Here is a 13,456-nt window from a genome sequence, read left to right as displayed (position 1 = left end):
TTTTCCTCTTTCATGCTTATCACCCCAGGTCCAAAGCACTCATTCCAGGTGAGGCAGCTTTTCACTTGCACCTTTTTCAATTTAGTGTATTACATTCACTGCTCCCAATATCTCCTCTATATTGGAGAGACCAAGCGTAGACTGGGTGATCACTTTGTTGACCACTTTTGGTCTGTGCGTAATCAGGGTCCTGACCTTCTGGCTGCTTGCCATTTTAACATATGATCCTGCTCCCACGCCTACATACCTGTCCTTGGCCTCCTGCAATGTTCCAGTAAAGCTCAGTGCAAACTGGAGGAACAGTACTTCATCTTCCGGCTAGGCACTTTACAGCTTTTTGGTCTCAACATCGAATTCAACAACTTCAGATGATTTGTTCTACCCCATCTCGACCCCTTTATTTTCATTCTATTTTGTTTCATTTTTTACTGCTCTCGACCTTTTATTTCTTTATTGTCTTTCTTCAGTTTTCTTCTCACTCTTTCCCCTACTTTGATTCCATTTCCTTCCTTTTCTCCCCCTTTTTCTAAATTGTACCTCTCTCCTACCCATTCCAACCCTGCCCTCACATCTTCATCTGTCACAGCTTATCCTCTGATTTTAGCTTCTCTGCCATTTGGCTAATCCTCTCTATGATTGCCACTGGCAACCTTTTCCCCTTGTTTCTGTGCCTATGACTCATCTTTCATTCCCTCACCCTGCAATATAAATACCTCCCACTTTCTATGCACTTTATCTTTGACAAAGGATGGTCTGGACTCAAAACATCAGTTCTTATCTCACTTTACAGATGCTGCCTGACCTGCTGAGATTTTCTAGCATTTTCTCTTTTGGTTTCAGATTCCAGTATCCACAATAATTTGTTTTTATCCAGCTACATTCAAACTTATGTTAAACAGCTGACATCAGGTTCTTGTCCGAGAATCTGATGTCTGTGGGCTGGGAAAACAGCAATGGGATCGTTACCCGGTGGGGATTCCAATTTAGCTCTTTTGCCTGATTCAGTGGACCACTGGAAATCCTGTTTGGAACTAGCAGCAACGGAGAATCATCGCCATTGTCTCTCCATGTTCTTCTTAGCAATTTATACGTTAATTTTAAATGCTTGGGTTTGCCAAAGTGCACTCCAATGTGAAATTTATTATTTCGCTTTATATTTTTAAATTCTTATAACTTCAGGCTTGTGATGGATGATTCACATTATTAGAGTTACACTGGTCTTCAGAAATACTGTGACTCACCATTGAAATTTGTCAGGAAGACACCTGCATTACTCAATTAAAGAGATGTTACTAGACAGCGGAATATCGCTCCAAAGTTAAGAAAATATTTACTCCATTCAATAATTTGTGCAATCAAAACAATAAATTGGTAGATTCATCTATAAAATGCATGAAAGACGAACTTACATTTAAATACTGAGGGGTTCATGTTAGGAGAGATTTGCAAAGTTAAAGGGAAAGGCCAAGCAATAGTACAGGACAGTGATAAGGGGAATGATTGGATTAAAGAATTGACTGCACTGTAGCCAAATTTGCTGAGGCAGTTAATGAAATTTGGCATGTCTGCTTCGTCCTCACCAATGGTTATAGATGCACCAGAGAAAACATTCTTTCTGGTTGTATGATAGCTTGGTATGGTCCTGCTCTGTCCAAGACCACAAAAACTACAAAGGGTCTTTAACAAAGCCCAGTCTATCACGCGGGCCAGCCTCCCACCCATTGACACAATTGCCACTCCCTCAGAAAAACAGCTAACATAATCAAAAACCCTACGCAACCCAGACGTACTTTCTTCCACCTTCTTCCATTGGGAAAAAGATACAAAGATCTGAGGACCAGCCGACTCAAGAACAGCTTCTTCCCAGTTGCCATCATACTTTTGAATGGATCTACCTCGTATTAAGTTGATCTTTCTCTCCACCCTACCCATGACTGTAACAATACATTCTGCACGGTCTCCTTTCCTTCTCTATGTATGGTATGCTTTGCCTTTAGCCCATAAGAAACAGTATTCTTTACTATATACTAATACATGTGACAATAATAAATCAAATCAAATCAAGATTATACAAAGATAGGTCGGAGAGCAAGCTGTGAAGAGGCTGTGAAGAGTTTGCAAAGGAATCCAGGTGTGTTAAATGAATAGACAAGTTATTAGTAGGTGGAGTATAATGTGGAAAATTGAGGTTGCCCACTTCGTGAGGAAGAATAGGAAGGTAGAATATTTTGTAAATTGAGAGAGACTGCAGAATGCTGCAGTGCAAAGGGATATGGGTGTCTTTGCCATGAATCACATTAGCATACAGGTACAGGAAGTAATTAGGAAGGCAAAGATAATTTTGATCTACATTGCAAGGGAGATGGAATACAAAGGCAAGGGAAGTCTTGCTATAATTGTATAAATGGCATGGTGAGACCACACCTTGAGTATTGTGCATAAATTTGGCTACCTTACTTTAAGATAAATATACTTACATTGGAAGCTATTAAAATAAGATACACTTGGCTGATTCCTGGGATGAAAAGCTTCTCTTATGAGGAAAGGTTGAATAAGTATATACTCATAGGAGTTTAGAAGAATGAGAGGTGTTCTTATTGAAACATATAAGATTCTGAGAAGCTACACAGGGTTGATGCCAAGAGGAAGTTTTCCCTTATGATCAGTCTCACTAATCCACAAAAAAAACTTTTAGTTCAATTATTTCCTGCAACAACTATGAATAGGTAATCATGAAATCAACTTACACTGCGTTGTAAATCCCTTGTTATACTCATTAAGAACAGATCAGAAATCATGGGCTCAATTTTCAGTATGGTGATAGGAAACTGGAGCAGTGTTTGTTTTTGGATGAAAAACCTGCCTGCATGGAAAACTGATTAAAGTTTAGTCACTAGGGACAAGCATGTTTTTGGCATGTTTCTTGACCCATTAGAGCCAGTGAGAACAGGATTGGAAGAGTCACATGAAATGTGGGACTGCTTTAGACTTCCCATGGCAGCTATTACTGAGGCTACTTGTCATCTTAAGGGAGAAATCTGCTGTTTGTTCCGAAGTTTTCCACGTCAGCAGAGGGAACTGAGATATCACAGGTATTCTGGGGGTCAGGCAACCTGATGCATGGCTGTCCCTCATTTCATTGATGCCAGCCTAAATTTAGTGTTGATGGCCTTGAGGGATAGGGAGCTCCTCTTTCAGGAGGGTGGCAAGAGGAGGCTATCTCATTGCATGGAGCACTAAATGGGTCACTAGGGTGTGCTCTTACTGTCCTTCTGCTTTCCTCTATTTGAACTGTATAAGTAATGACACTTTAAGTCACGTGTGTGGGACTCCTTTTACTGCTTCCGTGACAGGAAATGGTTTTGCAGATAGACACTTCCTTATGGAGGGTCATTTCCCTCTGCCTTCATTTCTTTCCCATCTCATCTGCTCTTCTTCCGATGAGCTCTCTCAGTCCAAGACCTCACTGTCCTTAATGTTTCATAGTGCTCTGGAAAGCCATATTATGGAGAACACAGGTGATGGCCTAAGATTAATTGCCAGCCTAGCCTTTTGCTCTTCTGCCCGTGTGATGCCAGGCTAGTGGCAATGTTGTTCAATGCCTGAATGCTGTGTCCATTCTCCCTGTCACTTGCAAAGTGCCAAGGGCATCTCCTCTGTAAATACTAAGTCACTTTGCCCTGTTGATCCTCATGTTATATAAGGCTGAGGTGATTTCCTGGGCCAGTCATGACTGGCTCCCTACCTTCCTTCAGCTGATTAGAAACAGACAGCACCTGAAATTTGGTGTCCTCTTCAAAATTCTACCCTTGACAAACATTTTAACTATTTTAATTGGCCTCAATAGTGAAGGGCGCCTTGGTAAAAATTGCTAGCATGGGCAATGGTATTTTGAAATTGACACGTTAGTGTCAACCTTGGCAAGGGAGGGCATGTGAAAATTCAATCTCATAACTGCTTCATTTATTCTTGTCCATTTAAACATTTCGCCCATTGCATATGCAGTTACAGCCCCTTTGGCACTGGTATTATGATTATCTAGATTAGTGTGCCATTACCAATAAAATATAAAGTGAAGAAAATTAACTCAGTATTTCTGACATCTTCACTCCAAATGTTCTGAGGTCTCAGGCATGACCATCAATGGTGTGGAAAACATCGGGTTCCAGCAGAGACAAATGGTACACCAGTAAATGTGGAAAGGGGAGACTGGCACTCTTGTAGATTTCTGCTTGATCACTGCTTTCTCAGCATCAGTATAAAAGTGCCATAACATTCATTTACAATTGAAATGATACCTACAATTGTTAAATGTCATCTGTTATGGTATCAAACACACCAAATGAGTGAATCTGTTTTTCTGGTGGGCTTTAATGGTATTAATTATTTTTTGTGGTGAAGCTAAAAGCTAAGCGATTACAGAAATGGTAAGGCATATGCGAGCCTTATTATTCATTAGTGCCTAAGCAGGAAGCACTGCACTGATGCTGCCGTTGATATGTAAGTAAAGTGCTGCCTGAGTTGTAATAATGCTTTGTGCACGATCTGACATCCAATTGACAGTAAAAAGTATTACTAAATGTGCTGTCACAGATGTACATAACATTCTGTACTTGATTTTGCACCATCCGTCAACCATTTGTTGTCAGTCAGTGAAACCTGGACATAAGGATTAAAACATCAGCCTACCACTTTCTGAATGATATGATGAACGTGTGATCAAAGTGCAAATGATTGACATTATGAATGACCAACTACTGACAGCCTTGACAGCTGATACTGACAGGCAGGTCATTCTTCACCAAAGAGCTAAAAACCTTGAGCATTACAATTACAATAGGCTCCAGAAAACTAAATATTTTTTTTAGTTTTCAATGTTTTCCTGACAGAGTAGTTTACTTCTTGTTTTACTTTTTATGTGTTCACAAAATTCTAAAATGAAGATGTACCGATTTATTGCAATTGGTTAACAGAGACAGCAAAACATCACAGAGAAGTGGCATCTTTATACCTTTTCATTTTTGCATTAAACTTTATGAGCAGAAAAATACTAATTCCTTTATGGTCTATTGGTCATAACAAAAACACATAAAAAAGCTATATTTGTAAATCCGTTTAAAACTATTAATTTAGGAGGATGACTAAAGGAGGAATTTAGCCTTACTCAACAGAACACAAATATTTTCTCCACACAATCCATTACAACATTGGATTCATCTTGTAACACCAAAAAAGCCTGAGCTTAATTTAACAGTGCTTCACTCTCCGATGTCTCTGGTTTTTGCAATGTGCACAACTGAGATTTACAAAAGGACATACAGCTTCTGTCCAAAACAGATGCAAAGTCAACAAAGCTGCTGTGGTACCCCATTGAAGCCAGCATCAAAAGTTGCAATTTTCCACTCTTCCGGAACTAGTCACCTGCAGAGGTGCAGAGTGTCCCTTCGGCAGCTGCAAAGTCTGATTACATTTAAACGAAGCCTTAAAATTTAGTCAGTAGGTGATTGAGAAAAAGGCCAGAATTTGCCGGGAAAATAACAGTAAGATTTAATGAACACACTGATATAAATGTATAAATCATCTAACAATTTGTGGTGAAGAGATACCCCATGAATTGTGAAACACCACAAACTGCAGTACAATTTGCAATGTTCTGTTAGCCTTGCAAAAATTACAGTTCACCCTCACACTTCTGTGTGAGCTGCCAGAAAGTATTGTATTTGCACGGTAAATATGGATTAAACTCATTTATTTTCCAGTAATGCAGCTCAATTCCTCTGGCCCAGAAATGAAACAATTAAATGTGTGCAATCTCATTCCTGAAGATAGTGGACTGCTCAGAGGCTTTGAAAAGTTAAAATTTATTTTTTTTCCTCCCATTTCCTTTCTGCCTCTTTTTTCTCTTGCACTTAATTCAATCTTTCTTTTCCTCTGTTCACTCTCTTCCTGTATCTAATTTGAACCTAATTTACCCAATTTTCTTCTCTATCATTCATGTATTTCTTTATCTATCCTTAAATCTAATTGATTAAGGTTGGACCTGAAGGGTCAGGGAAAAAGTATAACCAATGAGGCATGCTGCTGGATGTTCCCCTCCAATCAATAATTGTCCACGGCAGTGAGATAAAACACTGTGTAGTTTCTGGTCTTGTAATTTCTTCTCCTAAATTAGTATTCTAATTGAAAAATTCAATGGGTATCAAATATAGGCCGGTTGACCAATAGATTTAAAGTGAAATTTGGCTTGTCAGTGTCCTGATCTTGGCACTGTGAGTGCTGTTTTCACGCTAAAATGATATCTGTAGCATGTGTATATATTTCTGATGCAAGGTCCATTGAACACTATGTTCATGAACATATTAAAGTATGTGGAGGGAGTGCCCACCAAAAAAATGCAGAGCAGAAAAATCATGATGTTAATTGGCTTGTAATGGTGATTTAATAACTGCTCTGCCATTTGGAGCTAAAACTTCAGCTAACATCTACACCAAACCTTGCTGGAAGGACCTCTCAGCAGTGTTATTTAAAAGAATCAAAGACTGCTTTCAGGTTAGTTGCTGTCTGATTGCCAAAGGCAGCAGGCTTTCAAAGATGGAGAATGCAGATGGTCTTGCAAGACAAATGTGAGCAATTCTGGCTTTCAAAGGCGCAGTTTCAGACTGCAGCATCTTGGCATGGATGCAGCAGTGTGTATTGACTGGTTGACAGGCAACATCAAAGGTACTCGTGGAGTGGCAATGGTAGGAGAACAGAAGTTGTCATTTTGAGAGGACACTGGATTCCTGTTCCTGGAGCCACTGTCACTGCTCTTGGTCGGTGTCTTAGCAATCCGAATTATCTGTTGGAGGACAGATTGCAGGACTATCATGACATCCTGCCAGACAATCTGAACATTAGCATTCACATCCACCTTGGCATGCATCTGATCTTGTATGGCAGCAAGCTGACCATGCATGACTTCAATCTCAGCATCCATTTACGCCTTAGATATCTTCTGCTTGTGCTGTAATGAAAGCTGGGACACCAGCCATCAGACTCTGAATGGTGGTTGAGTCTGCAAGTGCACCAATGGAGTTTTCATGACTTCCATGATGAAAAGAGTGGGCTTCAAGCTCTCAGAAAAGTCCTGTGTTGAGTCGATGCTGGACTCCTTCATGTTCCTTGACATTGACCGTTTTCTGGCAGGCCTGCTAATACACCAGTCATTTCAGTGTGCATGGACATCAACCTTTTCCTGAAGATCACCCAATCAAAGCTTGCATCTGAGTCTTTTGCAGCAGAACTTGTATTCAAGCTTGCCCTCTGGAGAGTTAGCACCAGTGCGGTACTTGGCACCTTTCCTGACTATTGGCCATTCATGTCAGGTGCCTCACCATGTGAAGATCCCATCTTTAAATTATCCTCTAAAGTAAAGGTAAAATCATCATTATCCCTGATGACCATCGGCTGCCACTGGTGGCGATTTAACCTGAGGAGCACTACACCTCAAGCAAGGAGCAAGGTTGAGAAGGCGGTCCCTCATGAATAACCTCAGCTGGTACAGGAATTGAATCCACACTGTTAGCATCACTCTGCATCACTAAGCAGCTGTCCAGTCAACTGAGCTACACCAACCCTCTAAAGAAAGCATAAGATGAGTATCTGAATTGGTGGCTGTAAGTATGAGGGCAGCTAATGGTATTTCTTCTTTATCACTGTCTTTCTGTTTTTCCACCACATGTTGTTTCCCTTTAGGGGACAGCAAAGGATGCATGCTTACACTATTTGCAGCATCTAAATGGGATGAGATTGTGGAATTGGGGTGGAAGGTGGGAGGAAGTCAGATGTGAAAAGGAATGTTAGGCATGAGCAGGGCCCATGTCAAACACTGGGACCTGGAGCAGGCAATTTTGGTGTTTCAAACAGAATTCCCAAGTCTTTCACACTCAGTAGCCAGAGCTTTAGACATGAAAGACTAGTTTAGAAAAATTGCAACTGTCAGGTTGAGAGTCCTGATTTTTTTAAAGCTGCTCTATCAGGTCAGTTTCACTATTTGCTATGCTGCTGCTTCTCAGGCAGCTTTGTGATTCCAATTTTATTTTGAAAAGCTGTTCACAAAGCCATAAAGCTGCTGAAGGTCAGTATCAATGCAGCAAATGTTACCAAATATTCTCGATTGAAAAATATTGATAGAGATCCCTGTAATTTTATAATCAATTGGATGCGGTATTTTAGTGATGAGTTGTAGGGCCTAGGACGCCCCCCTGAGGGACTCCTGCAGTGATGTCATGGACCTGAGATGACTGACTCTCCACAGCCACAACCATCTTCTGATGTACCAGATATGACTCCAATCAGCGGAGAGTTTGCCCCCTGATACCCATTGATTCCAGTTTCATTGGGGTCCCTTGATGCTACACTCGGTAGAATGCAGTCTTGATGTCAAGAGCTGTCACTCTCACCTCACCTCTGGAATTCAGCTCTTCTGTCCGTGTTTGAACCAAAGCTGTAATCAGGTCAGGAGCTGAGTGACCCTGGCAAAACCCAAACTGGACATCACTGAGCAGGTTGTTGCTGAGTAGGTGCTGCTTGATGGCACTGTTGACTTCCATTACTTTACTGATGATCGAGAGTAGACTGATTGGGCAGTAATTGGCTGGGTTGGATTTGTCCTGCTTTATGTGTACAGGACATACCTGGGCAATTTTTCACATTGTTGGGCAGATGCCAGTGTTGTAACCGTACTTGAAGAACTTGGCTAGGGGAGGGTCAAGTTCTGGAGCACAAGCCTTCAGTACTATTGCTGCAATGTTATCAGGGACAATTGGCTTTGCAGTATCCAGTGCTCCTAACATTTCTTGATATCACTGGAGTGAATTGAATTGGCTGGAGACTGGCATCTGAGATGCTGGGGACCACTGCAGGAGGCTGAGATGAGATCATCTACTCGGCACTTCTAGCTGAAGATTGCTGCGATTACTTCAGCCTTATCTTTTGCACACATGTGCTAGTCTCTTCCGTCTTTGAGGATGGGGATATTTGTGGAGCCTCCTCCTCCAGTGAGTTGACAAGTACCAGAGGACTGACAATCTTGGGCCCCATAAAGTAAACTAAAAACCATGAATGGTGCAAAACAGGGTGTTGACTCTCCTCATTATCACCAACTTAAATATTCTTGCAAACTCTGGGAATGAAATTGCTACTCTCCATTCACCTGACGAAGACTTTAACCTTGAAAGCTTGTGAGTTTATTATCAAATAAATTGGTTGGACTTAAACCTGGTGTTGTCAGACTTCTTACAAGGCAGAAAGCAGAGAGTGGGTGTTAAGGGTAACTATTCACAGTGGTGGAAGATGTGTAGTGGTGCGCCACAATGATCAATGCTGGAACCACTGATGTTCACAATTTGCCCTAATGATTTGGTCTGTGGAACCAAAAAAAAATTCTAAATTTGGAGATGACACCAAACTGGATGGGAAGAGAGGTACAGACAAAACTGAGGAGTACAGGAATAAATTACAAGAGGACATTAATGAACTTGATGAATGGGCAAAATGATCGGCAAATGAAGTTCAACACAGATAAATGTGAGGTAGCGCATTTTGGTAGGAAGAATGGGGAGGTCATTTGTTGCTTAGAAGGGCTGAGCCTAGGAGGGGAAAAGAAACAAAGGGATCTTGAAGCACAAATACCCCAATTGCCAAACCAATCACAGGTTAGTATGGTCACAAGCAAATCATGCACTAGGATATGATTTTAGGGAGCTAGAATCGAAAAGTAGGGAAGTTAGGCTAAACCTGTATTGAATCTTGCTTAAACACTCTTAGGGCCTGATTTTACCATTGTATCGCGCCTGTTTTTGGACGTGAAAACGTGGTATCACGTTTTCGCATCTGAAAACGGGCGCGATGCAATGGGAAAATCGGGCCCTAAGAGTGTTTAGGGTGTGAGGCCATTAATGTGATCCGCGCTCGTGACCATGCAGATGCCCACTTTATCAAGGCCCGAAGATGGCTACGATCCGAATAGCGCCCGAAACAGGCGCAACGGCAATTTAAAAGCATTTGCATGCATTTAAATTTAATTAATGGGCTCAAAGTTGGCATATGATGTTGCAGCTATTTAGAACGTTGGTTAGGCCACATTTGGAATACTGTGTCCAGTTCTGGTTGCCACACAACCAGAAGGATGTGGAGGCTTTGGAGAGGGTACAGAAAAGGTTCACCAGGATGTTGCCTGGTATGGAGGGTCTTAGCTATGAGGAGAGATTGGGCAAACTGGAAAGACAGAGGATGAGGGGTGACCTAATAGAGGTGTATAAAATCGTGAAGGGCATAGATAGGGTGAACAGGGAGAAGCTTTTACCCCAGGTCGGAGGTGACGAACACAAGGGGTCACAAGTTCAAGGTTAAGGGGGCAAGGTTCAACACAGATGTCAGGGAGACATATTTTATACAGAGGGTGGTGGGGGCTTGGAATGCGCTGCCAAGCAAGGCGGTTGAGGCGGACATGCTGGGGTCGTTTAAGACTTACCTAGATGGCCACATGAACAAACTGGGAATAGAGGAATACAAACGAATGGTCTAGCTGGGTGCATGAGCAGCGCAGGCTTGGAGGGCCGAAGGGCCTGTTCCTGTGCTGTACTGTTCTTTGTTTGTTTGCTTGCCCAACTTTACCAGTATCTCCCCTTTTACCATTGCGTTCGCGTGTCCAGATTCGGTGTGAGACAGACATGCTCGGCAAAGGTCTATTTCAGGCACTCCAGCTTCTGAGGAGGTAAGTTTCGAGTTTCCGGTGGCTTTCTGACTCAGATTAATGGCGGAGGGAGGAGAGGCCCAATATTCTCTGGGGGGTGGGGGTGTAGGAGGCCTGATCATTCTCCGAGGTGGGGGGGGGCGGTGGGGGAAACGATCATTCTCTGACAGGAGGGGGATCATTTTCTGGTGGAGGGAGGCCCGATCATCCTCTAGTGGGGGGAGGCCCAATCATCCTCTAGTGGGGGGAGGCCTGATCATTCTCAGGGACGGGGGAGGCCTGATCATTCTCTGGGGGGTGGACGGCCCGATTATTCTCTGGGGGATGGGGGAGGCCCGATCATTCTCTGGCAGGGGATGGGGGAGGGAGGGAGATGGGTATAAGAACATAAGAACATAAGAAATAGGAGCAGGAGTAGGCCATCTAGCCCTTCGAGCCTGCCCCGCCATTCAATAAGATCATGGCTGATCTGTCGTGGCTCAGTTCCACTTTCCTGCCCTCTCCCCATAACCCTTAATCCCCTCTCTTATCAAGAACCCATCAACCTGCTTCTTAAAAATATTTAGCGAGGCAGCCTCCACCACCTCAACGGGCAGAGAATTCCAGAGATTCACCACCCTTTGAGTGAAGAAGTTCCTCCTCAACTCCGTTCTAAACCGCCTCCCCTTTATCTTGAGGCTGTGCCCCCTAGTCCTACTGTCTCTGGTGGGATGGGGAGGCGCGATTGCTCACTGCTGAGAAGGAGGGAGGCCAGATGATTGCTGGTGGGGGATGGGTGGGCTGGACTAAGCGGGGGGAGGTCTGCTGTCACTCTACGGGCGATGGGTGGGGGGGTTAGGGGTGCAGAGGGTCGCGATCAGTCTGGGTAGTGGGTGGCATGAATGGATAAGGGAGATAGTTTTGTTGTGGAAATGTGGTGATGTCTGTGGGGGCCATTGGTCCTGCTTTTTGCTACTGGGCCGCTTTATCCGCTTTTTGAGGCCGAGAGCAATGTGACAGGGGTGCATTTTTTCTTACTGCGCAATTCAGAGCTCCGATCAGACCAGCAGGGTTTTGGGCACAATAAGCCCCGCCCACAGCGTAATTCAGACTCGTGATTTTTTTTCATGCTGAGTGCGTGTGGGAAAGCATGAGAATAGGTTTCCAAGTCAGATCTCAATGGCACCCAGATTCAGCACTTAGAATGAAAATCGGGTCTTAGATACTATGTGCAATTCTGGTTGCTATAGTATAAAAATGATATAGAAGCACTATGGGAGAATGAATAGCCTGGATTTACTTGGCTGGTCTGGCAGCATCTGTGGAGAGAGAAAATAGAGTTAACATTTCAAGTCAGTATGACTTATGGACTCGAAGCATTTTGTCTCTCCACCGATGCTACCAGTTTTTACAGCATTTTATGTGGTTGTGTTTTCAAATTCCAGCATCCACATTCCAATAGAGGTGTGTATGACTGTAATAAAAGAATAAAACATAAAACAGCCCTCACCCTCCCACACACTCCCTATGCCAACCTATGACAACCCATGCCCCTCAATGCACTACCCTGGTCCCTCATACCCCTTGCCAACCCAGTAGCCATGCACACGTTCATGACAGCTTTGACAACTGCTTGATAACTGGATAGTTTCCTGACAGTTCCTTGACAGCTGGACAGTTCTGTCAGCTTGACACTTCCAAAGATTTTCTGCATTAACAGTGAACAATCATGTTTAATTATAACAATCTCCAAAGGGTGCTTTACTTCTCCCAAAGTAGTTCCCAGACCTTATCCAAAGAGTACCTTACTTTTCCAAAGGGATACACTAGCTATCCAAGCTAATTCAGCAACTTCATACTTCCACTTACCTGTTCTAATCACTCCAGGTTTCATATTCCTGGCCTACCAACATTGCATTAAATGGCCAGCTGCCTTCATGAATTGCATATGCATGAACCCCAGGATGACACCCCAGGATGACTAAACTCCCATGAAGATGGGGAATGCTGGAATCGGGGATAAGCTTAGGATTTTCGGTCATTTCCAGTATTTTCACAATGTCGGAAATACTCTCTGTTATGCAGAAAATCTGGACCAATGTTTCCACTTATGGGGAAGAGCATAACTAGAGGCCATCAGAATAAGAAATTAAATAGGGAATTTGGAAGAAACTTTCTTACCCAAAGAGTGATGAAAATGTGGAACTCACTACAACACTGAAGTGGATCATATAGATATATTTAAGGGGAACTAGACAAGTGTATGAGGGAAAAGGGAATAGAAAGTTATGATGATAAATTCAGATGAGGGAAGACTGGAGTGGACAGGACGAGAGCATAAATACTGGCATAGGCTGATTGGGCCTATTTTTTCATGTCCTATATCCTATGTGATTTACAAGTTGAGTTTTATTTTGTACAAAATTACCTTGCACACATTTCATTTGTTAAAATGCTTTGTGGCCTGAAAATGCTGCTGCTGAATACTAATGTTCAAACAATTAGCACATTCCTCTGATATTTCCTTTTCTACCAAGTTATTTAATATTTATTCGGTTTACTGAGTAATGGAAATGGGATTTTCAATAGGCACATTTAATGTTTGTATAATAATTTCAGGGCACGTATCCTATCTGTAGGTAACAGTTAGGAAAGCACGCTGTAGCGTGTGACATCATTACTGTAGCTTGATCAAGAAAGACTATGGCGTTATTGCACGCTATATTCAGTGTATTTTTTCTG

The 13,456-nt window shown here is 42.6% G+C and overlaps 1 protein-coding gene across 4 annotated transcripts in view; it reads right to left on the bottom strand.

Annotated features, from left to right (window-relative positions):
• The window catches only part of arb2a (ARB2 cotranscriptional regulator A), a 529,674-nt gene that overhangs the window by 72,636 nt on the left and 443,582 nt on the right, over window positions 1-13,456 (bottom strand). The window contains exon 11 of one of the 4 annotated variants that reach the window (XM_080189123.1): window positions 7,138-7,190. The exons of the other annotated variants lie outside the window; for them this stretch is intronic. Within the exon in view, the coding sequence (XP_080045249.1) occupies window positions 7,153-7,190 (38 nt within the window). The 3' untranslated portion in view covers window positions 7,138-7,152. Of the gene's footprint in view, window positions 1-7,137; window positions 7,191-13,456 lie in introns of those variants that run through there. 4 annotated transcript variants of the gene reach the window in all.

This window comes from Carcharhinus amblyrhynchos, chromosome 5 (assembly GCF_965287045.1).
Source record: "Carcharhinus amblyrhynchos chromosome 5, sCarAmb.v2.hapA, whole genome shotgun sequence".
Lineage (NCBI taxonomy): Eukaryota > Metazoa > Chordata > Chondrichthyes > Carcharhiniformes > Carcharhinidae > Carcharhinus > Carcharhinus amblyrhynchos.
The sequence above is the reverse complement of the archived record's forward strand: the minus strand, read 5'-3'. Positions and strand labels throughout refer to the sequence as shown.